We start from the raw sequence: 25,187 nt of genomic DNA, 5'->3' as shown, positions 1-25,187 counted from the left end.
CCCGCACCCGGATTACCCACACTGCCCGGATTCTGGCTGCCCGTACCCGGATTGCCCAGACCCGGATTACCCGGCTCCGGCTCTCCCGGCTCCAGCTTGCCCGCATCCCGGCTGCCTGCACCCCGCCGCCCGCATCCCGGCTGCCCGCATCTCCCGGGTCCAGCCCTCCCGCACCCAGCTCGGCCCGGATCCGGGCTGCCGGGGTTGCAGATCCCTGGGATCCCGGCTGACCTGGAGCCCTTGTACCCAGCTCCGACCCGCCCGGCTCCCCAAGGGCTGGGCTGCTCAGGATCGGGCCCTCCTGGATCCGACCCGCCCGGCTCCCCAAGGGCTGGGCTCGCCCGGCTCCGGCCCGTCCGGGTGGGGATGGATGGATGGAGCCGATCCGGCTCCTCTCTGCCCCGCTGGGCCTGGATCCGGCCCCCCGGGCCTCCCCTCCCCGGTAGTTTCCCCCCCCCCCCCCACGCACCGGTTCCCCGAGGCGGAGGTAAGCGAGCTCGGACCCCCCCGGCCGGGCTGGCGGGGCGGGGGGCGGCTCTGCGGGTCCCCCCGCAACTTCGGGGGGCGGCGGGGAGCGATGTCCCGGCAGCAGCTTTTGGTTTTGTTTGGGTTTTGTTTTGGTTTTTTTTTTTTTTTTTCTTTTAGGTTTTTTTTTTTTTTTTTTTTTAAGCAGAAGGGAAATTCTTTACAGAAATGCAGAAAAAAGCCCAGTATTTTGCTGAATACTTTTTATAATGTGAGATATTTTTATTTTATTTTATTTGGTCACTTTAAAACAACCAACCAACTACGGAGGAGAAAAATCAATTAGTCCTCTATTTTATTTTTTTTTTTTTCTTTCTCCTTCTGGTATGTGCATGTCATTGCATGACTGCTCTGATTTTTTTCTTCTTTTGTTTTAATAAAACTGTGCTCAGACATTTAAGCTAAACTAAGCAAAAATAATAATGACTTAAAAAAAAAAAATCTTTGTTGCCAAAAGGTCGTGCTATCCAGGTTTGATGTCTGCATGTGAAAAAAAAAAAAAATTAAAAACGTACAAAAAATAAAGAGAAGAGAAAGAATGCAGTCTAATTTATGTGAACCGAAAGGAACAAAAAAAACCACAATCAGGTTTAACCACACAAACCTAAGGGAATGATATTTTTTGAAAGACTTTTGTATAAAGTTGAGTACTTAGAGAAAAAAAAAAAAATCATACCAGATGTAATATATTTTGTGGATGTTTTTATTTCTTGGATTTATAGTACCTTATACTAAGGTTAAAAAAAAAATTATGCTTGATATTGTGAAAAGGTGATAATTTTCACACACATTTCATTTGCTCATTTGTCATGTTGTAATGCAAATATGATAGTTAATGCATACAGCATTTTTAAGGGAAAAAATCAGAAATATTGAACTGATGTATTGTTGTACCATTTGCACTGTGAGCAAATGCTAATGCAGTAAATATATTGTGTTTGCTGACAATCAAAATCTGTAGTAAATATCTTTATTTTACCTTGCTTAAAAAAGATCTATATTGGTTTAAAAAAAAAAAAAAAAGAAAAAAGAAAAAAGAAGTCTCTAATATGTAAGGGGGGATGTTAAAATGGCTTTAAATGTGTAGGACGGTGGGCGCTGTGCCTCTTTACGGGCGACTTTGAAACCTGTTTGTACAATCTTTTCTAGTGTTGTATTTTCTTAAATACTTTTTTTTTTTTTTGGTATGTTTTTTTAAAAATAACCCAATCTTTTCTCAGCCCCCCCCCCCTCCCTCCTTCAGTTCTGTTCGCAGGACGGCGTGGCAAGACCAACTGGCCAGGACGCTGGGTGACCCCGAAGGTGACCGGCTCCGTCCTCGCGTCCCCCCCTTTTCCCAGCCACGCAGGGATGGGGTGCGCCCCTCTCCCCCCCCCCAAACCGCCACATCCTTGGTTTGCCCTTGACCTTGCGTCTTATCTTTCCCCGCTCGTGCCGTCGCCTTGACCCCGTCGCCATTTTGCCAGCGGCTTTCGCCGGGTTGCGTCTGTCGGATAACGGCGGGCGAAAGAGGATCGCGTCGCTTCAGCCGGTAATGCCCCCGCGCCTTTCGCCGGCCAAATCACCCCAGGTACAGAGCGGAGAGGGGATTTTTGCCGGGCTGGGTCGCTCGGGTTAAAAATAACCCGCCGGGTTTCAGAGCTGGCGCTTCTACGGGCACGAGGGACGGGCAGGAGAAGGAGCAGGACAAGGCGCTTGGGTATTTGGAGTAGGCACGTGGTGCGATGGTTAAATCCTTCCCCAAGGATGGGGCTGGAGCCCTGGCTCTCCTGGAGCTGGGATGGTGCTGGAGGTGCAGGATGCTGAGGGTCTGGGGCTCCCTCGGTCTGCACGGGTCCGGCTCTGCTGGGCTGCAGCGTGACCGGAGCGGTCGAGCATCCCCGAGCTTCCCCTTTCCCCAGGACTCGCCGGCGGTGCTGGCGGCAGGCGTTGGCACCGTGGTCTTTCCTGGTGTTCCCGGGACGTGGAGGTACCGGCACTGCCATCAAATCTCCTGCTTTTTGATTTGCATCCGCAGCCGGGCCCCGGAGGAGCTGCTGCTCCTGCCCGGCCCTGGGGTTGTGCTGAGCTCCCTGGACTGGAGAGCCTTTAATTTTGGGGAGAACCCGGGGGCAGACGGTGCCCGGTGATTCAGGGAACGCCTGGCCCAGCCCGGGACGGGATCTTGTGGTGTTGGGGGAATTGGTTCCGGAGTCCACAGGCACTGCGCCGGGTGGGCTCCTGCATCCCCGCGTGGATTCCCGGGCGGTTGAGCCTTCGGTGACCATTGAGATGAAGCCAAAGCGGCGGCTGGACTCGGCACGGGGCAGGAGGGGCGGTGGGGGCTGCTGTCGGTGGCGTGAGGTCGGGGCGAGCCGGGGTTGCGCTCCCCTCGGTGCTCCGAGCATCTCGGAGGTCCCGCAGTGCACGGGAGCTGCCTGCTGGTTTCGGAGCCGCCGGCCCCTGCGGTGTCCCCTTGCGCGGCTCGGACAAGCAGAGGTGGATGGGGAGGAGCCGGAGCCGCCGTGGACACAACCGATGGCACAGGGAAAGCCACCGCGGCCCCCAGCGTCACCTGAAGGTGCTGTGGTGGTGGTTGCGTCCGTCTCCGCTGGTGGCTTGTGCTGGAAGATACTGGAGATGGCGGGCACGGGCAGGCTGCCGGGAGCTGCCACGCCAGCGTCACCGCGCCATGGCGAGGAGCCACCCAAGGTTGCTCCAATGCTTTGGGCTCCTTCGCTGCGGGCGAGGAAGAGGAGGGAAGGAGTCCACCAGGCATCGACGGGGCATCGTGGCCCCAGTGCCAGGCTGGGGACCTGCTCTGCCACCCGGGCACAGGTGTCCCACCGGGCAGGACCCCTCCCCTGCGTGGAGCAGGAAGGTGAGGAGCACCCTTGGGTGGCAAAAACGCGTGGAGTGCGTGCAGCACCTTGCACGAAAATGTTGGTTGCTACGGAAACACGGCACTTTCCATCCCCGTTCTGGGCTATCTGTGTTCTGGGGAGGAGGGAAGGGCTTGCCAGTCACGTACCAGCTCAACACAACTTGCTGCCTTTCCCTTCTCGGCGGTGGCTCAGGGTTCCCGAGGAGGCCACCAACACATCGCTCCTCTCTGCTGAGGGTCTTCAGGGCTTTGCAAGCTGTGGTTGAAAGCCAAGAGCTCTCCACGGGATGGGATATGCTTCTGAGGAGGAGCACCAAGAGCTGAGACCCCGTCCCCGGGGTCGGGAGCGACAAGGACCCGCGCCCAGAAGCTCCTGGTTTACAGCTGGTAGATCTTGATGCCACAGATGGCGGTGGGAACTTCTCAGCCTCTCCTGCTGCCTCGGCAGCAGACATCTTCTGCAGAAGGTCTGGATGGTTTCTGGATTGCCCGACCCTCGTCTCCCACCCTGTGCTGGTGCCGTGCAGATCCGTCCCCCCCCTTCCTCCCCACCCCTGGCCGAGGTGCCAGGTCTGACCTCTGCTCTCAGCAGACTGTTTTGGAGGAAGGTCCCAGACTCGCCCCCTGCCCCCAGCACGTGTCCGGGCCAAGGCGACACGCGGGGCAGAGCCTCCACGGAAGATGCTCCCGCAGCCCCGTGGCCATCGGGACGCCCAGATGCCAGGACCTGCTTGTCCCAGCTCTGCCTCTGGCCCTTCCCCACCGTGTCCGCGGCACCCCGAGGGGCCGGTGTGGGGCATCATGGTGGGAACGGCGGCCGGGAGCGGCAGCGTGTCCCAGCTGGCGGTGGGAACCGCCGGCAAACCTTTCCCGGCACCAGCCTCACTCCATCCTTCCTCTTCCTCTTCCTCCCCGCCCATGCCTCGGCCGGGGGGCATGGCGGGGTCCTCCTGGCTGCCTCCCCTTGGGGTTTGCTCTGACACCCCATCAGCACCCCAAAATCGATTCCTTTCCACCGTCCCACCACCCCGCCTCGCATCCTCCCCTCTCCGCTGCCGCCCCCCGCTCCCTCTCCCCATCCCGGCACCAAACGGGTGCCTGGGGTCCGTGCTGCCCCGACACCGTCCCCGCTGGTTGCCTGCCCAGCTCTGCCCGCTCCCTTCGCCCCTTTTCGGCTAATCCCCTGTCCTCACCGGTGTCGGTAACACCTTCCCAGTTTAGCATCATCCTCCCTGCCTGTAATTACCGTGCTGTTTACCTCCACCTGCTAATTGATAAAGCCACCCCTGGCGCCCATCCCAGGCCTCCTCCCCTCGGCCCCGTGCGGCAGCACGTGCCGTCGTCGCCAGCCCCGCGTCACCGGGACGGAGCCCGCGCCCCCCCGGGATGTCACCCCGGGCTGGCAATGGGGGTCCGAGGGCACCCAGAGCTCGGAGGGCGTTTTGCTTCATCCCGCCGCTCCCGGGGCCGTGGCTGGTGGTGGCTGATGGAGCCGGTGCTGAGGTCAGAGGGGGGTTTTTTTTGGTCACCAGAACAGCTTCGCTGCCCCCCCTGCCCCCCGCCGGCCTCCTGGAGCCGGATTTAGGGGGTTCCTCCCCAAACCTGGGTGCTCCTGCCCTTCCAAACGTGCCGCGCACCCCTGCTGCCCTGCCCTTGGACCTCCTTGGCTGGGGCAGCCCTGCCCCTCCCCGTGCTCTCGCCCACCCCGGGGTGCTCCCGGACACCCCCTCGCCCACCCCCGGTTTTGGGAGGCCGCCTCGGTTTTACCCCAACACCCCCCACCCCGCCCAGTTCCAGGGGTTTGCACCGAAACCGGAGGATTTTAAGTGTTTTCTCCCCGGTTTCCCCTCCGGATGCAGCTCCGGACCCCCTGCCCTGCCCCGTGACGTCACGCCCCTCCTCGACGTCACTCCCGGCGCGGCACGCGGCGGGTTAACGCTCCCCGCTCCTCCCGCCCTGCGGCGGTGATACCGGAAGGGGCGGGGCGAAGACGGCGGCACTTCCGGGAACGGCGCGGGGCGGCGGGGGACCATGAGCTGGTGAGTGCGGGACCTCCGGGCCCGGCCCGGCCGCGCCGCGCTCCGCCCTGCTCCGCTCCGCCACCGCGGGGCCTCCGGGCCCGGCCTGGGGCTCCCCATCACCCCCGGGGCTCGGCCCAGCCCGCTGCTGCGCTCGGTCCGCCAGGCCCCGGCTTCTACACCGCGGGTGCCACCGCGGCTGGCGGCCTAGGGAGGGCCCGGGGCTGGCACCGGCTGGAGCCTGGGGCTGGCACCGGCTGGAGCCTGGGGCTGGCCTGGCGGGGGCCCCGGCGCTGCCGGACTTGGACCCAGTGCCGGCTCCGTGCAGGCCCCGGTGTTGGCTGGGCTTGGCCCCGAGCGGGCCCCGGTGCTGGCTCTGTGCAGGCCCCGGTGCTGCTGGACGTGGCCCCGAGTGGGCCCCGGTGCTGGCTGGGCTTGGCCCCGAGCAGGCCCCGGTGCTGGCTCTGTGCAGGCCCCGGTGCTGGCCCCGAGTGGGCCCTGGTGCTGCTGGACGTGGCCCCGAGTGGGCCCCGGTGCTGGCACTGTGCAGGCCCCGGTGCTGCTGGGCTTGGCCCCAGTGTAGGTGCCCCGAAGCCCCGTCCGTAGGCACATGTACGGTACGTGGGTGTCTAACGGGTGCGCACCCGGAGGGCCCCTTGCCCATGCCCCCGGCAGCTGCTGCCCGACCCTCTTCCCCGGCGAGGGGGAGCACAGGCCGAGCCCCCTGACCCCCCCCCCCCCCACATCGCTGCCCTGTGCCCGGGTGCCGCTGCGGGGCGAAGGGTTCGCTGTGGGGAGCTGGGGGGTCCCCAAAGTTCCCTGGTGGCTCCGTGCGTCTGAAACGCTGTGAAACTGCCTCGGACTCCATCACGGTAAAACTTTTTTGTTAAAAACAAAAGAGTTCCCACGTGTGTCCGCATCAGACTTGTGAAAGGCTGGGTTTGGACGCGGTGGTGCCTTTGGTGTGCTGCTTCTGCGTGTCTCCCCGCCGCTTGTTTAAACTAATTATATCAGAAATTAATCTCGTCTGCCGTGCGCAATATCTCATCGTGGATAGTGACGTAGAGCCAGCGCCGTTACGAGAGATGAAGGATGTGATGGTTTAAGGAGGAAAAGGCCTTCCCCTTGCCTGGCAGTCTTGGGCTGAGTTTGTCGGGGCGGCGCGTGGTGAAAATTGAAGATTTTTTTTGGGTTGGGAGTGGGGGAAGTTGTGGTCTGGAAACACGCTTCAACAATACAATGACGTGGACGCAGGTACTTATTAAAATGGGGCCTTTTGGTTAAAAATACACACTTACCCACCAGGTTCATTTTTGTTCTGCTTTACTCATCTCAGAGCAGCCATGATTATAGGCAGCTTCGGTTAATGAGGGTCTCTGCATGAGGGCTGCCCTCGAGAGCTCTGCATGGCCTGGGGGCTGGTTTCGGAAAGCTCTGTGGTGGAAGAGACCTGCTCCGCTCCCCTGGGCTGGGAGGAACTGCGGAGCTGAAAACATAAAGAAATAAATATTCCTTTCCTGTGATGGATGTGGAATAATTCGCGGCATCGCTTCCCCTCTGTGCTTCCTAGTGTCCGTCCGGCCGCGCTGCTCCTGGGGACTTCGCCTGGGGACTGTAGTTTATGGTGTCTGGTGGCTTCCCTATGACACACGTGGCTTTTGCCAAGAGATCGGGTGTTTTTTGCCTTTTGCTGGGGAAGAATAAAAGGTCATTGCTGGAAGGAGGGGGGCACTCCACTGAAATCTGAGTCTCCTCTTTCTTCTCCAGCAGCGTCAGTCCTTCGGAGCGTCGTGGCTCCGCTTACGCGCGAACGTGAGGGGTTTGGACCCCGCGGGGCTTCGGCGCCGTGTCAGAGACACAATCGCTCTCAGTTCGGCCGGCCGGCCATGCCAACCCTCCTGGCCGATAATTCACGCAGCCGCCCGCCCTGGATGAATCGCCCTATTCATGGGGGGGCCCGGAGTTCAGCACCCGGCTGGCAGGGACGGCCTCGGCGTGACGTCCGCCTCGCCACCGCAGCAAGGGGTTACGCTCCCACCGGCAGCGGGCAGCGGTAACAAATGCCGGCATGCGTGCCGGGGAGGGGAACCGATTGTGCTAGGGTCGTGCCCCACTCCTCAAACGTCACAGTAAAACACGTCCGGCCGTGATGCCGCGGCTCTGCCGTCCCCGCAGAGGGAACGAGCTTTGTTCCAGCCCGGCGGGGTGGGAGGTTGTACAGCAGAGTGTGTTTGCTTAGTTTGCACGTGCGTCTCTCTCTCCGGCAACGGGCACCGTTAAACCCGGGGCAGTGTTGATTAAAAGCCCTTTTTTGCAGGGGTCGGCTGTCGCGGCCGATCAAGAGGATGGAGCTTCATCCTCAGCTCTGTCCCGCAGAGCAGGCTGGGGAAGCGGGACGTAACTCTGCCTCCAGTTGTGCTTCTGTACGCTCATTACCGTATGCATTTTTTGCAGAGGCCCGTGCGAGATCCCTAGAGATTAAAGAGCAAAGAAGCTGTTTGCGAGCGGCATGGTGGATGCTTTCTGACTTGTGCGTGGTTAATCCTTTGCTTTCCCTCGCTCTTTGTGAGCGCTTGATGGGTTGGGGCTCTCTGCGCTGTGTCGGGACTGGGAACGCAGCGATGCTTGTTGTACCAACATGGGAAAACTCTGCTCCAGAGAGTAGAGTAACCTGCTGGTGACAGAGACTGGACTAAACCCCTAAATTCCCGACTCCTGCACCTAGGCAACTAGGCAGTGCTGTCTTTCTAGGCTAAGCTTTATTTAGAGCAGGAGTAGGCTTGTTTTGGGAAGCAGCCTTGCATGGGCAGATGAGATGTTTTCTAAATCTTGGCGGAGCTTGGTGGCTTCCTTTAGCTTTTTGCTGTGTGGATTGGGGTCTCTTGAACACATTCACATCCCCCTCTTCCTCACCGCTCACCTGCAGCCGTGCGTTTTGGAGGAGAGAGGGGAAAATACTCCAGCGATTACCTTGGCCATCACTCCTTTAAAAAAAAAAAAAAAGGGAGAAATAGAGTGATGGCTTTTACTGTATAATCACCCTCAATTGCCGCAAGCATTTAATTTGTGACCGTGTAAAGGATTTTTTTAAGGTTTGTGGAACCGCATAGAACCAAATGTTGTTGCAGCTCATAACCAGACTCCCAAATCCCTCTTCTTTTGGTTTCCCACCTCCTGCAGGTGATTTTTACAAACGGGAAGGGGGTTTTGGTAGTGTGACAGCTCGATATCCGAGTGCTGCCTCTCGGCACCGCTGCAACAGCTGGTATTTACTGGGAGAAAAAATATGTTAAGCAAATGTTGATAGTGAGGCAGTGCGAAGCACGTGTTTTCTTGTGGCACTGCAGCGTATTATTGGTCTGCATGGGGGGTTGCCGTTGCCGGACTGCTAAACCATATGCCTCTTGGCAGGGAGCTCTCGCTAAGTGGACTAAGGAGCTGGCATCGATTTAAAGTCGGGAGTGGAACTGTATGGTTATGCGCTATTTAACTCCCCCCATCTTTCTCAGATGCAAGGCAGAGTTAACGTGAATGTGTTTTCAGAAATACTAGGGGTACGGAGGTGAAGAAGAGGAGCTGCCCGTCTCAGAAGGGACGGTTGGCCGGATGGGTTTATGCCTGCTAGCAAGGGAAGAGGAGAGCGCGGGGAGGTGTCAGGCATCGCTGGGTTGTAGCGTAAGAGTAGGTTTGTTGGTTATTCATTTTGTTTTCCGTGTTTTGGAGCTGTGCTGTGGCCATGTTGGGCAGGTGCGATGCAAACACAGACCAAGGCGCCGTTTTCTTTCCAGTGAATCAATATTGATATTTTTTCGGAGCCCGAATTGCAGTCGCCTCGTGGTCAATGGCAACGCTCCCCCTTCTCTCCGGGTTTCAATGAAACCAGGATTTGGAGATGAGCACGGGATAAAATTAGATTGGATGAAGCAACTGGATACCAAAGCGATGAGCGAGGTGCGCGCAGCTCCCAAACACCTCCCTGCACGGTGCTGCTGCGCGTGGCACCCGTGCAAGGTGGTTTGCACATCCCAGAGGTATTATTGCAGCGAAACCGAAACGCTGGCGTGCCCTTCTGCAAGCCGGACAGCACCGGCACCTCAGCTCGTCGCAGCATCTCCCAGGGTGGAGTGGCCGACAAGGGCCGTGCGCCGCGTCCTCCGCCGCGGTGGGAGACGGCAGCACCTGGCGTGGTCCTCAGAGCGCGATTAGCACGTGGTTATTTCTTAATTATTATTTTTTCCGCCGCCTTTGTACAGGTAGCTAAAAAACAGTGTTATAGTTGAGCCACAACCGTGTTTCACAACCATGCTTAAAATGGATATTTTTGTAGCATAGTCAGGGCCTAAAACAGCCTTGCAAAATTCTGCTCGCCCACGCGCCTGGCGTGAGTAATTTTCTTTTGATGGGTGAGTAAAATATCATTATTTTTTTCATGCTCATCTTGGAATGGGTGGGAGAGTAGATTCTGACATTATTTTTGATTTGCTTAACACTGACACCGTGCTTGGCTCTGTGCAAGATGCAGAGATACGAGCAGCCCCTGCTCCGAAGAGCTCGCCGTCTGCGGGCTCTCCGCTGCCGAAGTTGAGGAAGGTGCCTTGATTCCCGTGCCTGACCTAAAACATAAAATGGATGTTTACGTCTTCTTTTTCCCTTGTCCCCTGTGCAGGGGCTCACTCTGACATCCATTTGTGGCTTAATGCCTACAAGTTCACAGGGATGGGGTTGAAACGCAGATGGGAGCGCATGTCTGTGGGGATGGATGCATTTGTTTCGGAGGGACCGTATCCCCGCATCGCTCCTCGCCACCCCGTGACCTCCCCTCTTGTCTCCACCGGAGAGAAAACCCAAACCAGAATTTGGCGCAGAGTCTCCCTCGACATAAGCTGTTTGTGATCCGTTTGAATAATTTTTTCCTTTTTTTGCCTTCGTGCTGTGTTTGGAGCGGTTGCTATGAGTTCCTGCGAGGCGGGGGGAGCGGGGTGGGACGATGCATGCAGTTTCCATGGACACGATGTAGTACAGCGAGGCATCCGGAGCGATGCTCGAGATTAATGTCTAACCCGCGTCTTGCCTTCGTGCCTTTCTCACCTGGGGCAGGGCTGGGTTTCACTCCCCGGGCGCTGGGGCAGCCCACACGGCCGTGGATTTACAGCTTTTGGTGGTTTTTAGGAAGCCCAAAGTGGTGAGACCCGTGGTCCAGGTGCCCAGAGTTGGTTTGCACGTGCGCAGCACCACGCGCCCTGCCAGCCTTCGCCGCGTTGCCTCTCCTTGGGTCCTGCGCAGGCTGCGTTCAGCACTGGTTAGGACTTGGGAACGCTAATGAGATAATTAGTCCTGTTTCAGGAGCTACCGATGGTGGTTGCAGCTGCCCTTGAACTTCCAGGGTGCCCTGGCTTTCCCATATCACATCACGGAAAGCTCACTCAATAACGGTAAAGTGAAAGTTGTTACCTCCACGTTCGCATCCTTCCTCAGATGCTCCCGACCTTCCTGTTGATGTTCGCAGGAACGCTTTGATCTCTCTCAGATAGCAGCTAGTCCCGTCTCCTACTGCAATTACGCCTCGAGCTGAGTCCTTTCCCAAGGCAGGAGCTCAGCACAGCCTGGGCAAAGGGAAGGACCCCTGAATGGCACAGGGGGGAATTCCTGGGGTGGCTTAGGGCCAGTTTTTGGCTTCACGGAGGATCAGGTATAAATGAATGGTTTTATTTTGGTTCTTCTTTTCGGAAGACCGGCCTCGGGGTGGGTTGGGGTCACCCCTTGCAGCATGGGAGGCTGGGTGTTGTCCTCCTGGCTGCAGGCAGAGAGAGGTTTCTTTCTGGTGAAAGAATTGAGATTTTTGGTGGAATTTCAAAGAGTGAAAAGCTTTGGCAGAAATCCAGGCTGTGCTGGCTTGCTGGCGCTTGGGGTTTCGATTGAAAATAAAAAAAAAAAACAACCAAAACCCAAAGCAAAACCCCTGAAACTTTCCACGGGAAGCAGGCACTTTTCACAAAACATGAATTTAGTTGACGCTCTGACAGTGGAGGTGTTACCGATAAAAACCAGTCATTACCACGTTTAGACTGTGGGTCCCTGGCAAACACCGCCCGTGTCCACCACCGCCCGTGGCAGAAATATTGATTTTGATGGTGCCTGGTTGCCAGAGACTCAGCATTACTTTTCCTAAGTGTCTGGGTAATTAACCTCCAAAACGTGGTGTGAGCGAGCACATTGGCCCTGCTCTCCCCGCTCTTTCCCTGGCGTGCTGGTTGTCGGTCCGTCCGTCTGTCCCTCCCTCCCTCCCTCTCTCCCCAGCCCCTGGTTCAGCAGCAAGTGGCTGGGCTCGGCATCCCCAGGGGCAGCGGCTTATCAGCTGTGGGTGAAAACGCTTCGTGCTTATCCCTTGCTTATCTTCCAGGAGTCTTCTGGGGCCTGATTAGGAGTTGCAAAGCGATGTTCAGATGAAAGGTGCTGTGGGGGAAAGGGTCACATCCGACGATTATTTATCCCCTGTGCGCGCTCCGAACGCTGGCCGTGCTCCAGGCCGGGGATGGAGCCAAGGTTTGATGTCCTGCTCGGTCCAACGCGGCAAAAGGACCATCGCCTCCCTAAATTAGAAATTATTTAGTCTGATTCACGCTGGCAATTCCTGCGTGCCTTCGTTTCAGGGGACTGGCGGAGAGTGGGAGGGGGAGCTACATGTTTTAAACTCCAGCTCCCCGCAGACCTCATTGAGCTGTATTCCCCCCTGCCTGCGAGGTTTGTTTGCAACTCTCCTGTGCATCCAGAGGAGAACTAGCTGCTTTGGTGTGTGGCCCTGGGTTTGCACATGGAAAAGCCAAGTAAATATATGACATTGCTGGGGAAACTTCAGAGAAAATTAGCCACAGCTTCTCCCACCTTCCCCTCCCTGGGGTTCCTGAGCATCCCCGAGTAGAAGCTTGCAGGATTCTCTCCACCCACACTTTTTTTCCTACTTTAAGCTCTTCCCACCCCCTCCCTGCAGTACTTTGCCCTCCTCCCTCCCGGCTGAACCCCACCGCTTTCCCAAACTCCTGGCAACCTCCCCGGGGGAAGATGCAGGTGGCCTGTCCGGGGGCCGGGATGCTCCCCCAGCCCTGCGGCGTGGGGGGGACCGGGGTGGGAACGCTCCGGCTGTGACTCAGCGCGCTCGCGCTCTTCAGGAACAGGATTTCAAGGGATTTCACACCCCAAACACAACCCCAGCTTTCTCTCGCTCAGCAGAAATGAGAGATCAAAAAAATCCACCGATTCGATTCTGGTTTTCCTTTCCTTAGCTCTTAAGGTAACGGTGATAACCGTGATACACCAATAATCCACGGGAGTAAGAGATACCGACCCATCTCTCTCCAACTTCTTTGCATTACGCCCATTGTACATTTTCTAAACAGAATAAAACACCCGGTGGCTCTTAATTTTTAAGCAAATGGTTGTAACGTGGCTATATCAGGCATATGTTGTCCCCCGTCATTTTGCGGGCTGGGACGACGATTCACGGAGGGACAAAAATTCTCAGTGGCGGCAGCAGCTTGCCGTTGCGTTTCAAAGCACGGGGTGTATCCATTTGGTTTAAAAGCTCGATGAGATCCATACCTCTCATCTTTTTTTTTTTTTTCCTTCCTTACTCCTTTTGTTCCTGCTTATGCATCTTTTTTTTTCCCCCCACAGAACCATATTAAAAGGCAAAGATTCAGAACCTAGGAAGATTATCTCAATTTGTAAAATAGCAACAACAAAAAAAAAAAAATTGGTGAATAGAGTTTACTTGCACGGGGTTATTTTTTAGAGGTTTTACTGAGACAGACATAATTAGCCAACTGGCATCACGATGCTAATAGAGATATTTACTGCTTCAAAGTGTATTTGCAGCGTTGTGAAGCGCTCCAGTGACTTTCTTTTGTTCTAGAAGAAAGTAGCTGGGATTTGTTGGTTTTTTTTTTCCCTTCCCCTCTGCGGTGCAGCGGAGATGGGGAATGGGACGGGACCCTCTGTGCTCCCCGTTGCCTTCCCCTTGGCTGCTGCTGGCTCGGTGGCACCCAACCGATGCTGATTCACAGCTTTGCCCTGCCTGTTCCCTACATCCCTCTTATTACCAGAATTACCTCGATTTACCGCAGCTTGCCAGTGGACAACAACGATTGGGATTGCTTCTCTAAATAACCTGCGTCGGCAGGGTTTGGCCAGACAAGGGAGAGGGGAAGGTTGTGTGCAGGTAATGCTTTAATCGCCCTTTTAATTGTGCTTTCCCGTTAGGAACCAGCCTAGCTCCAGCTTAAACCCTGTGCTTGCTCCTGCGCTGCCAGAGATCGCCCAGCAGCCCCCATGGCTCGTCGTGCAAGCTGTTTTTTCTTGGGGTGACTGGGTAAAGACCGCATCTTTTTCTCCTCCTTGATAGGTTGATGCCATCACTGCCAAAACCATCGAGTGACGGCACCTGGCTGTGGATGGGACAGCCTGTGCCCGCGAGAGTAAGGGAGGTGGCTCATTTTAGTTTATATTTGACCCATGTTGGAAAACACAAAGAAAAAATCCTTATTTTTTTTTTGCTTTCTTCCTGTAAGGCACCACACACCCAGTTATTGACAGGATAATTATACACCAGACAAGTGTTTGTTTATAAAAGAAGTGTGATTCACGGCTGCTGGGCCTGCCACAGCAGCTGGAAAGGGTTAACAACCTAAAATTATATCGGTCCAACCAGAGAACCATAAACAGGAAGTTCTCCAGAAAAATTTAAATTTAAACCTAGTGACTCAGGTTGGCTTGTGCTCCCTGAGCCGCTCAGGAGGTACGCACGGGTTGCAGCCCCGGTTTATTACCAGTGGCTAATTACACCGTTGGTTTGGAAAAAAAAAAAAAAAAAAAAAGTGGCAAAGATGGGCAGAAGCAGGGCCGGGAGGGATCAGGTTGGTGGATAATCTTGGTTTTGCTTCGTCCGCATGGATGGCGTGTCGCTTCGTCGCAAGCGCTTCCTCCCATCGCGTGGCATTGTTCATTTTACAGCGCTTCGTGCTAATAAAATTGTTTTCTGGGGTTCCAGTTGTCTGATTGAGCAGTGTTATAGCAGCGCCGGTGCAGGGGAACTTGTAAGTGAAGCTGATGAGAAACAAATGGAGAACTAGCCACGTGTTTGCTGCCCGGCAGTGCGAAAAGCCAGCTTGGGAGGCAGTGTGACCAGCAGCCAAGCCAGAGTCCTAAAATGCATGTTATTAGCTTAGACTTTGGATAGCAGTGTGGGAATTTGGACTGGTCCAAGAGGGGACTTGGGCACCTTCCCAGGACGTGCCTGGTGCGGATTTGCAATGGGATTTCGACTGATGAGCTGTAGGCAAGCTCTAGGTGAGGCGTCTCTGGGAAAAAGATACTTGCGTTTCGTTATGGAACCAATTTTTCCTCTTTAGTTAAAGCAGTATGGTGCAGAAAACATTGGGAGATTGTGGATGAGATGCTTTAACCAAGCAGCACCTCTTTAACTTAATTAAATACGTTGAAAACAGCAGTTGAATTCCTGGATTTTTATGATACTGATAGGTGAAAGAAATCCAATTATTTTCAGGACGGCTGCGTGGCTGTAACCATCTGACCCAGCCACCCTTGCATATGTTGTGTAATTTATTTTGAGTACTCTTCACCTTTGAGCTAGCTCGCGTGGGGAAAATCATTCAGGTAACCCAGATTTTACTAGCAACCATATTAAAGATTTTAAGAATGAAGGCTGTTCTGCTGGCAGGTGAGCCGCTCCTACAGCTGTTGTATCAGAGAAATCCTTTGAAGCAGCTCGCAGCTCCAGACACTTGGGTTGTTACTTTTTTTAATATCCTCTTTCTAAATATTTACAGGGTTTGTTATTTTTTGATTTTTTTTTTCCCTCCCCTTCCGATTTGTTTTTAAACATAGTGTGTTCTTCAGTCGTTTCATTTTGCCAAGGAGCGCCTGGCGCATCCATTGCATTTATTCGCTTTTCTAGGATGGTGGGAGGGTGGGGAAAGGGGCATGCTGCGGCTGGAGATGGAGGTGCTGGCCTCGGGGGAGACGCCGGCTCTCAGAGGGGGAACACGCTGCACAAAAAGGGGTGCTGCTGCCCCAGCATAAACTCTGCTCACCCCAAAACCCAGCCCCGAGGACGAGACCTGCGGGGCTGGGCTCTCTGAGGCCAGCATCGCTTGCTTACACGTTCCCTCTTCTCTCTTTTTCCAGGATACCGTTCAAGATCGGGCAGCCCAAGAAACAGATTGTACCCAAGACAGTGAGTAAACCAGTTCCCCCTTTTTAGATCCAGCCTTTGATCATGTGGCTGATGAGTCAAGCCGGCACTTTGACTCGTCCCATTTTGCGAGCGTGTGCGTGTGCGCGCGCGTGGGAGGGAGATGTGAGCGAGCAGAACCTGTTGCCGCGTGTGACCAGCACTTGGTTCCTCGTGCGAGGAGTGAGGGGGAGCCCCAACCAGGGAGAGTATTTTGGTTTGGGATCGGTTTCTTTTTTTTTTCTTTTTTTTCTTCTTTTTTTCTTTTTTTTTTTTTTTTTTGGGGGGGGTGGTGAGGGGAAGAGCTCTTTTGGGCTGGCACAGTTTTCCTCGGAGATGGCTGAACGGGCTTCCTTCCTTCCTTCCTTCTTTCAGCAATGGCTTGTTTGTTCATCCTTTCTGAGCAGATGGAGGAGGAGGAGTGGTTCAGATCGCTGAATATAACTGTTTCCAAAGAAAGGCTTATAAGCTGAGATGCTTAGTGCTCGGGCGTGAATTAATTTGTGCTGCACAGCATTTGCTTTAAAAGCAAATTAAAAAAGCATTTTGTATTCTCGTGTATTTGAGACTCCTATCCCAAGTGCTGTTGCTTGCAGCTGGCTGTGGTATTTTCCCTTCTTAAGCAGATGGTCTTTGCCTTTGTCCCGTGCAAAAAAAGCTGTGGGACCTCACTGTAGCTGTCCCTGAAAACCAACCTGCGTACCTGCTCTAAAATAAGTACCCCGACAGCGAGCGCGGTGGAGACCTTGTCTTTATAACGGCATTGGTGACCTAATCCCTTGAACAGACTAACATCTCTGATCCTTCCTCTCTGGGACACTCATCGCGGCTAATTCCTCAGGATGCGTGGGCACTCGTGTTTATGGGGCAGTTTCTCCTTGGGACATGACATTTTCCCCAGGAGGCGGAGGGCTAATTCTGCCACTCCCTTCACGTCTTGATTGTCATGTTTTATTTTAAAGGATTTGGTAGTTGTCTGCTGCCGTAGAGCAGCAATTTTCTGTAACAGCTCCAAACTGTCAGTACAAAATTTAAGCCAGGCAGGCGATGAAGACAAGGACTGATAAAATCCCTTATCAGTGTTTTTTGCGTCTCTCTGGTTGCCCTTTTTCCAGGGGCTGGTGACCAGCCGGCAGAAGGTCCTGCTGTCTGCGGTCCCCCAGAGCAGTAGTCCACCAGCCTCAGCTCTTCACACCCGTTCCACTTTGTTTCAGGAGCCCCCACATTGCCTTGCTCCACAAGATTTTGCCTCTCGTCCTCTTTCGCAGTGTTTCCAACACCAGTGTCCTTCCAGGCTGTTGCAAGAACCAACTACTCTGCAGCTCTGGGTGTCTTGGCCAGCTTTCTTGGACATCTCCATCCAACCTGTTCTCACATCCTTGACTATATATTTTTTTTTTTCTCTTGCCAGCGCTTGCTGATTTCCCTCCACTCCTGCTGCGTTTGCTGTTGCGAGATTTTTGTCTGAGACACCTTGTACGGAGGAAGGCGGCCCGGCTGACGCGGCCAGTCTCCCCTGTGCCGTGCTCCATTGCTGAAACCAGCCGTCCCCGAGCTGCGGCAGCAGCTTGGGCTCTGTGCAGATGAACGGTTGCACCTTTGAGAGCTTTCCTTCCCCTGAGCTGCTGGTATCTGCTGAGGCAGTTGGCAGGCATTGCTTATATATGTGTGTGTGTGCGTGTGTATTAAGTAGAACAGCTCAGAATATCCGGCAGGCAGAGGTTCATTCAGCAGCGCGATCGTTTCCAGGCCTTTTCCCTTTCCTTCCTTCCTTTCTTCCTTCCTTCCCCCTCTTCCTCAGCTCCCCCAAAAACAACAACAAGTTTTTATGTCAACAACTCAGTAGCTCAGAGTCGGATGTCGATTTTTAAATGCTTTCCACTTGCCATGGATTGATGATGATGATACTCTCCAGGCAGCAGATATGTGGAAAGCAGAAAACAGGAAGCCCGAAGCCTTGCAACCTCACAGTAAGTGTAAAGTGCAGCTCTTCAAAGAACAAACGGCAGGAAACCACCGATCTCCCCTGGGAGCGAGGCATCCAGCATCATGGTGTGGAAGTGTTGGGGCTGCTTTGTAGCTTTAGCGAGCTCGAGGCCCCCAACTTTACCTCCCAGTTGCAGGCTGAGACGCTCCATCTGTGCAGGCTTTTGGGAACAGCGGTAGCAGCCGAGGTCTGTGATATTCCAGATGTTGGCCTCTGGAGCCTGCTGCAGGAAGTGGGAAGGTGTGGCATCTCCAGGGCTGCATCCCAAGCCGATCAGAAGGGAAGTGGTTGCGGGTAGAGGATCTCCCACTCACAGAGATTGGACCACAAAAGAGGAGGGGGGGAGAGACGGGAAGAAAAAAAAGCAGCATTTGTTAGGATCTAACTTATTTGGCTCTCCATGAGGCATGTAGCTCGAGCGCAGCAGAGGGGAGAATCGCTTTGCTGAGAGAGGCTTCGCTCGCCAGCCAGCCTTTTTTTTTTTTTTTTTTTTTTTTTTTTTTTTTTTTCCTTTTCTTGATGAAACGATGCTGGGGCTGGTGTCACATCTAGGCCGGCAGTAGTACTGAAAAGCAATTTGCCTAGGCTGCAGTGGGAATTAGTCATGACTCCCTATGCCCACTCGCTTCTGATCCTTTGAAGAAGGGCATGGTGTCAGCCGCAGTTTAGCTCTTCAGGTAGAAGGAAACCCCCATAGAAAATATCAGCTGGTGAACTGAAGTGATCTCCCACCCCCCAGACATGCCTCTGCTTTGTTTCCACCTTAACCTGGGCAAATCCGATTCCAGACAGCATAATCTCTCCCCTCCTCTCCCCTGAAAAGAGCAGCTGTCACCGGGCTTGCCGAGAGGCCAGGAGCCGGGTGGGAGGATCTAATGCGCAGAGGGGACCTGCTGTCAGCGGAGCCACAGAGGACACAGTAACACAGCCCAATTAAACTAATGCCCAGTGATAGGAGTTAAACCTGTTAGAATTATATCTCTCTGCAGAATGTTTATTGCTCAAATCCGATGCAGCGATGAAGCCTCTTACAGCAGAGATGTTCTTCCCTCCCCCAGGATAACTTCGGTCCGAGCAGAGGTTACGCTGGAACCAGAGCTGTAGTTGTCTTCTGAGCTCTGTCGCAGCTCCAGCTCGCTGAAGTTCATCTGCGTCACCCCGAGCTTGTACCCTGCTCTTCACCGGGGCTCGGGTTATCCAAGCCGGCAGGTAGCCGGGAAGAAGAGCCGGCCGCATGTCCCCACAGGGTGCAGAGCCAGGTCAGCAGTCGAGGGAGTCAGACAGCTCTTGGGATGGGGCAACCCAGCGCGCAGCCCCTTTGTGTCCCCCAGGTTTTACCCCTTCCTCCCTCCCTCCTTCCCTCCCTCCCTCGGCAGCGCTCTGGGCTGACTCAGATGGCTCGCCTTCCTCCTCCTCGCTGGCTAACCTTGGGTGAGTCAGCTTGGCAAGGAGCAGAGACCTGAGCTGTGGGCCCGCACGCCTGCCAAGCCTCCCTTCCTTGAGTCATCCCAGCAGCTCTGCCTTCCCCTGGGATGTCGGACGGAGGAGCTCCATGAGCAGGAGGATTCCACTGCAGCTGCTGGCCGTCAGTGCCTTTCCATTGGGCTCCACCAGCAAGCTGGAAATCCCAAAATAACGAAGTAAATGTCCCAGAAATGGTGGGGTGAAATCAAGTGACGCCAGTTAAATAATTTTGCTCATTTTCACTCTCTTCCTTCAATCTTCAGGGGGACGTAACCAGTCTCTGCACTTTGGAGGTGCATCCTTTTTCCCTTTTGGCATGCCACCTAAGCAGCTTTTCTTGAAAGCTTTCTTGCTAGATGGGGATTTGGAGAGCTTGCTGGGTGGCGAAGCCCGTGAAGTCCCAGATACACCTGCGCTCTGCAGCATTGCTTTAGCTCCGGGCTCCACTGTCGGACACAGAGTGAATGTTCACCCACATTACTTGCCTTGAATCTCCTCTGACTTGATGGAGTGGCAAAAGCTCAGCAGAAGTTCCAGGTTACAGCAGAATTTCTGGCCTAATTATGTGGGGGTTTTTTTCTTTTGGAGAGGAGGGAGGAGGAAGCATATGCTTTCCTCTTTTTCCCCAAGACCCACGAAGAGGGTGAGACCACTGGAACATGTAGGAATCAGCTAGTCCTCCTCCTCCAGGAAAAGAAATTAACCTCAGGGGAATAAGAAGGTTCATCACAGTCCCTTATTTCCATCTCTTTGTAGTATGGGCTTTGGTCTTGCTTCGTTGCCTTGTAACCACGGTGTCGATTATGATATTGCCCTTAAAGCAGGAGGGATGTTATCGCCGGTGGAAGGCCCAATGTTTGTAAACAAAAATAACTGGGTGAAAAAAGAAGAATGTAGTTTTATTTCAGTGCTTTTAAGAACTCGTCGTTCTTTATGTAGATTTAAATAAAAACCCAGAGACGAGCAATCTTGCATTAACTAGCCTGTATGCCTAGAAGAAAAAGCGTTCGATACAGAAACACGTTTTGATTTTTGAGTTTTCAGAAAGAGGCTACAGAGAAGTGGGATTATTTAAATATTATGGAAACTTCCCTTCAGGATATTGTAATTTTCTTGCCTGTACTTCTTGTTCTCGTTAGTCTTAACGTGATAATCCTATCCATAGCCTTTTGCCGTAAGTGTCGGATACGTGTGGCCATTGATGATAGCTACTGCGAGCGGGAATTACTGCGTACTCTGCAAAATGTACTTGGCTCGCTCTCAGCTCGTCCTCCTTGCATGCCTCTGATGCGCCGGTCGCTGCTGTAAATCTGCACGGTGGGAGCACGTGAGAGCAGGTCTTATCTGTCTAGTGCCCTGCTCCTCGCTGCTTCTGTCGTATATCTGGGCTCCTGCGATGCGAACGAGAGTAGCGGTGACTGGGAGGGCTACATCAGCCTGCAGACTGTGATGACTGGTAGCCAGTTGCTACTGTGGGCGTGAAAAATAAGAGCAATCTTTGGGCAGCTGTCTCTGCATAGATGGCACTGGAGACGTGAGTCAGGCCGGGCAGCTGAAGTGCCGCCTTGTAGAGTCACCTCGATCGTATGTGGAAAGCACACGGGCAATCTGGGTTGGGTGTTTTGGGGAAGCCCTGGAAGATTTGGGGGTTCACGTCACCTGGAGGGTCGCAGGATGAGGAAGTTTTGCCTTCATATTCATTAGGCAACGATGCCTTTTGCTCATCTCCGCTCGTTGCACAGTAAATGGGGGAATCAAACAGCAACAAAGATACGGTGACTCTTCACAGGTAGTTTCATTTCATGACCAAAACCTCCGGTTCTTGGAGGAACCGACTGCTGAGCCTCCTGAACGTGAAGAGGGCTGGAGCTCCATGCCAGGGGAAGGATACCACAAGCCTTCAAAGGACATATTTTTGAGTCGTGCCCGACCCTCTCTGATTTGCAACCAAAACAATTCACACATAAGGCATATAAATAGAGTGCAATACTCCCTGGTTATTTTAGCAGCCGGAACAGCCATAGAAATCGAGGGTGATTTTTACTATGTGCTGGTTACCTGACCTCCAGGCACCAGCTGCTGCGGATTTCTGCAGAACTGTGAACCAGGCAGAAGTCGTGTGAGCTGCCCCCACACTGCTCCATGCCTGTTCTCCAACGACCATTTTTAGCAGCACGAAAGGGAATTGGGAGCTCGGTGGAGGTTTTTCATCGGCAGAGAGAGCCAGCATGCATCCCCCGGATGGTGGGAGCTGATGGTGCGGACAGCTGTCCGCTGGGGATGGGGCTGAAACTCGGCACGCTCGCTGCACCGGTCACCGGCTGCCTTCAGATCGGGCTGGTCGTGTCGCTGTGGAGTTCGAGCGTATCTGAAAGTGCAGACCAAAAAGATAATTAGAAAAGGAGGTTTCAAGAAAACTGGCATTGCTAGGCTCCATCTTAAAATACTGGTCTTTTAATAGCAATTTTGATTGAAAAGCAAATGTCCCTATTAAGCTTTCTGGTTTCACGTAATGCTGTTACATTGAGCCTGGGTTTGAAATCCCGAGGACAGCATGAAGATTTGGAACAAACCTTTGGATCCTTCTAGTCCTGGCTGCTTGCAACACTTTGCATTTCCTTAATAGCATGGTAGCTTGACAACACAAATGAACCTAGTTTTGATCCCATGACAACAAAAGCGCATGTATTTACTCTTGGCTGGTCAATTGAAATCCATTTGCTTATTTGGTCGACGAGGTGTGGAATGAATGTTTAAGTGTGTGTTAAAACAGTCAGCATGGAAGGAAAGTTCCTTAAAATATCTTGTATCACTGGAGATTTGCTGCCAGATAGCAAGTAGGAGGAAGCAGTCATTGATGTAGCATCGGGAGAAGGCTGTTCTTTAGCTCTGCGCTCTTCGCCAGCACAGGTTTCTCCTCCCTTTGCGAGGTGCCGCAGTCCGCTCGGACCGCTGCTCCAGCTGAAGTGTTTCATCAGAGGGAGCTGTTGTAGGAATAAGGAGCCTTTCGAGGGGGCAAATAATACGGAGACTGGAGGGCTCGGTAATGGCTTGAGGGTTTTGGGGGGAAAAAAAAAAAAACATCTTGTTGAGGATGGGGAAGGAGAGAGCGGCTCGGAGCGAGCCACTTGCAGACCCACCGCAGGGGTCCTTCGCAGCATGCTGCTGGATGAGAACCGGCTCCTCTCACCTTCTGGGACGATCGTGCCGCTGGAAGAGAAAATGGGCTCGTCCCCTGCCAGCACCGAGCTGAGCTGTGGGTGCCTGCGTCAGTGCGTGCTAAGTTGCGATCTCTCTGCTTTTAAGGCATTCCCATTTACTCTATCAGCTTCCAATTCATGTGCTGGAGCACATCCTTGGAATGAGCTGAGGCAGTTGGTGGCAGTGTCTTTTGCTCTAAGAGAGTCTGGAGGAAAAAACCCAACAAAAACTGAGACTTCGTTTACTTTTGAAGCCTAACTCCCATTATAGCTGCAGCTTATGCTTCCCTGGGTTCACGTAGGCATTTCCCGAGGACAGGTTTCCCTGCGCAGGTTGTTGCCACTCCGGGCTCTGCTGCAGTGGCTTCGAGCTGATTTCCATCTCTTCTTTCCACAGGTGGAGAGAGACTTTGAAAGGGAATATGGAAAGCTTCAGCAGTAAGTATCAACCGCACTGGTAGAACAGGAACAGTAGCATGCTTCTCTGTTGTGCCCTCTTATTGCATCTTCCCAGGAAATTTTAGCCAGTTATGCTCTTCCCAACAAATCACTTGCTGCCCTGTAATTTCTAATTCTTCAGAGTTTCTCTGGTGGCTGGGTGTTCAAAGGTGCCCTAAGAAGTATTTCCAGTGGGGTTGAGGTTTGCAGATTATGGCAGCTCTAAAGTAAAGAGTGTAAAATTACCAGAAAACTGTGGGGTCACCGAACAGCTCAACACCTCTGAGGACGAATATTGGTTTTACCATACCGACTGTGTCACATAAGCTCACACTTATCATCTGGAAGCGTTTGACTTTCCCATTTGTGGTAAGCGTGAGGACTTAAGAAAATATGTGACTTTGAATAAGAGATTCCCAACCTGAAAAGGTTGAAAAGCATCTGAAAACAACCAGAAAAGGTTGGGCAGCGCTGAACTTCATAGAGCCTCGCCTGGATATTTTTAACTCACAACAGAAGCCAGCATATTCAGCCCGTAAATGATTTGTTGCACGTATGATACACTTCTGTTTGTTTCTTTCCAAGATTCAGACTTTGCCTTGTTCTCCCATCTTTCAGATTGGAAGATCAGACCAAAAAACTTCAGAAGGATATGAAGAAAAGCACAGATGCAGACTTGGGTATGTGACTGTAGGATACATAGACTGTGAACTTGGCCACAAAGAGATGAAGTGACTTTCTCAAGATCACATGAGTAATCTGTGACAAGTCTGGAAAACAAATCTAGATCTCAGTCCCACTCAGTTTGCTTAGTTACAAGGCCATCTGCATGAGGGCTGCCGAGCAGTATCTCAACCGAGGGAACAGAAAGTATGTTATGGGCTTCGTCCCTATCTCTTGAGCTGCGGCTTGCTGTGTGGCCTTGGGCAAGTCACTTTCTTTTCTTTGCCTCAGTGTCTGCAGCCAAAAAATAGGAGTAATTATTCCAGTTTTCATGTTAGACAGGCAGGAGCAGTCTCCAGCTGAGCCTATTGTGTCAAGCCGTGCATATTCACCTACTTCAGTTGAGGGCTCCTTGTGCTATCTGAAGCCAAAGGGAGGTGGGATGAGGCTTTGGGGGGGTCTGTAGAGCCCCACGTGTGCATCGCTCTACGTGTTTCACGTGTGGACTGCTGACCTAGCAGCTCTCATTCAGGAATAACCCTGCTCGTTCCCTTGGTGGCTGCTTGCTTTGGCTTGACCTCGTGGCAGTGGGCGATGGAGGAAGCAATAAACAAGTCATCTCTGCCTGCTGCTGCCTGCTGCTGCCTGTGTGGGATGACGTCAGCCCTGCAGGTGTCCTGTCCCAAGGCACGGCAGCTCCTGCCCGCTCCATTCATAGCTTCTTCGGTAGGAAACCGGTGTGACCGCACCACGTGGCGCAGGCTTTAAATGATGATGGGAGAGAGGAGAAGACGGAGCGATCTGGCGGAGGGGAGCTGGGAGAAGTAGATTTGGTGGATGCTGGTTGTTGAACTGAGCAGGGCAGCCTGCAGAAACATGCAGCGAGGAGCTGTTTTAAACACAGATGGTTTTTCTCAGCATGTGGTTTGGAGTAGTCCCTATTTGTACCAGGCCCCCACGGCTCCGGAGCCAAGGCAGATGCACCAGCGCAAACAGGTGTGGGCTTGACTGGTCCAACACTCATCTGGTGGGAGTTCGGTTCACGGAGGGGCAGAGGAGTGGGAAGGAGCCCCACAGGGCCCTTCGCCAGCGGGAGGGCTGGCAAATTTGGGGCTTCCCATGATACAGGTTCTCACCTGTATGTGTGTGTGCATGCTTGGATATTGCCAGATGTAAACACGGATCCCAGCTCTTGCCCGCGCTCTCCCACTCTGCCCAGCGCCGTGCTGGCACGTGTGTGTGCTTGCACAAGGGGAGCGGTGGGAAAGGCACCAGTAACCGGTGCTGCCAGGACTCCTTTCCAGGGTGAAAACTGCCCTTTCTGGGGACTTTGGTCATTGTCAGGGATCCTTGGTAAGTTTTTCCTTGTTAAGGATTCCCCTCCCCTCCCTTGCAGTGGGCGTTGTTTATATGGAGCATTTCAAGTCCCAGAGGAGCTGTGGGAGGACTTTCTTTTTCCGTTCTGCTACATGGCAGAGTCACAAATGAGCCTTGGCCAGATCCAAGATCTGATTTCTCATTTAAACGCATGAAATCATGAGTGTAAAGGAAGATTTTGAATGTGGTCTGATGAAGACTGGGTGAAGGAAAAAGGAGGTAGATCTGATCAAGCACTGAGGACAGCTTTCCTCACCTGGCAGTGCCCATTCCCGAGAGGAGAGAGCTGTGCTTGCTCAGCCAACATCCATCCCCCATATCTGATGAGGATGGCAGTGTATCAGCATTGTCATGTCCTCCGGAGCATCTTATTTCTTCCACTGTACCTCTGTGTCGAGGGGGTTGA

At 53.6% G+C, this 25,187-nt stretch overlaps 1 protein-coding gene and 1 long non-coding RNA gene across 3 annotated transcripts in view; both read left to right on the top strand.

Annotated features, from left to right (window-relative positions):
• The first annotated feature begins 5,357 nt into the window (after window positions 1-5,357).
• Window positions 5,358-25,187, top strand: part of BIN3 (bridging integrator 3) — a 42,577-nt gene continuing 22,747 nt past the window's right edge. The window contains exons 1-4 of one of the 2 annotated variants that reach the window (XM_075736693.1): window positions 5,358-5,427; window positions 15,607-15,655; window positions 22,701-22,741; window positions 23,360-23,421. In XM_075736693.1, the coding sequence (XP_075592808.1) occupies window positions 5,420-5,427; window positions 15,607-15,655; window positions 22,701-22,741; window positions 23,360-23,421 (160 nt within the window). In that variant the 5' untranslated portion in view covers window positions 5,358-5,419. Of the gene's footprint in view, window positions 5,428-13,665; window positions 13,772-15,606; window positions 15,656-22,700; window positions 22,742-23,359; window positions 23,422-25,187 lie in introns of those variants that run through there. The other variant, XM_075736694.1, reaches the window with a different exon arrangement.
• LOC142598304 (uncharacterized) lies at window positions 18,182-20,522 on the top strand. Its single transcript, XR_012832579.1, has 3 exons — window positions 18,182-19,279; window positions 19,367-19,396; window positions 19,692-20,522. It is a non-coding gene; the product is annotated as an uncharacterized LOC142598304 (long non-coding RNA).

This window comes from Balearica regulorum, chromosome 27 (genome assembly GCF_011004875.1).
Source record: "Balearica regulorum gibbericeps isolate bBalReg1 chromosome 27, bBalReg1.pri, whole genome shotgun sequence".
NCBI classification, from domain to species: Eukaryota; Metazoa; Chordata; class Aves; order Gruiformes; family Gruidae; genus Balearica; species Balearica regulorum.
The sequence above is the reverse complement of the archived record's forward strand: the minus strand, read 5'-3'. Positions and strand labels throughout refer to the sequence as shown.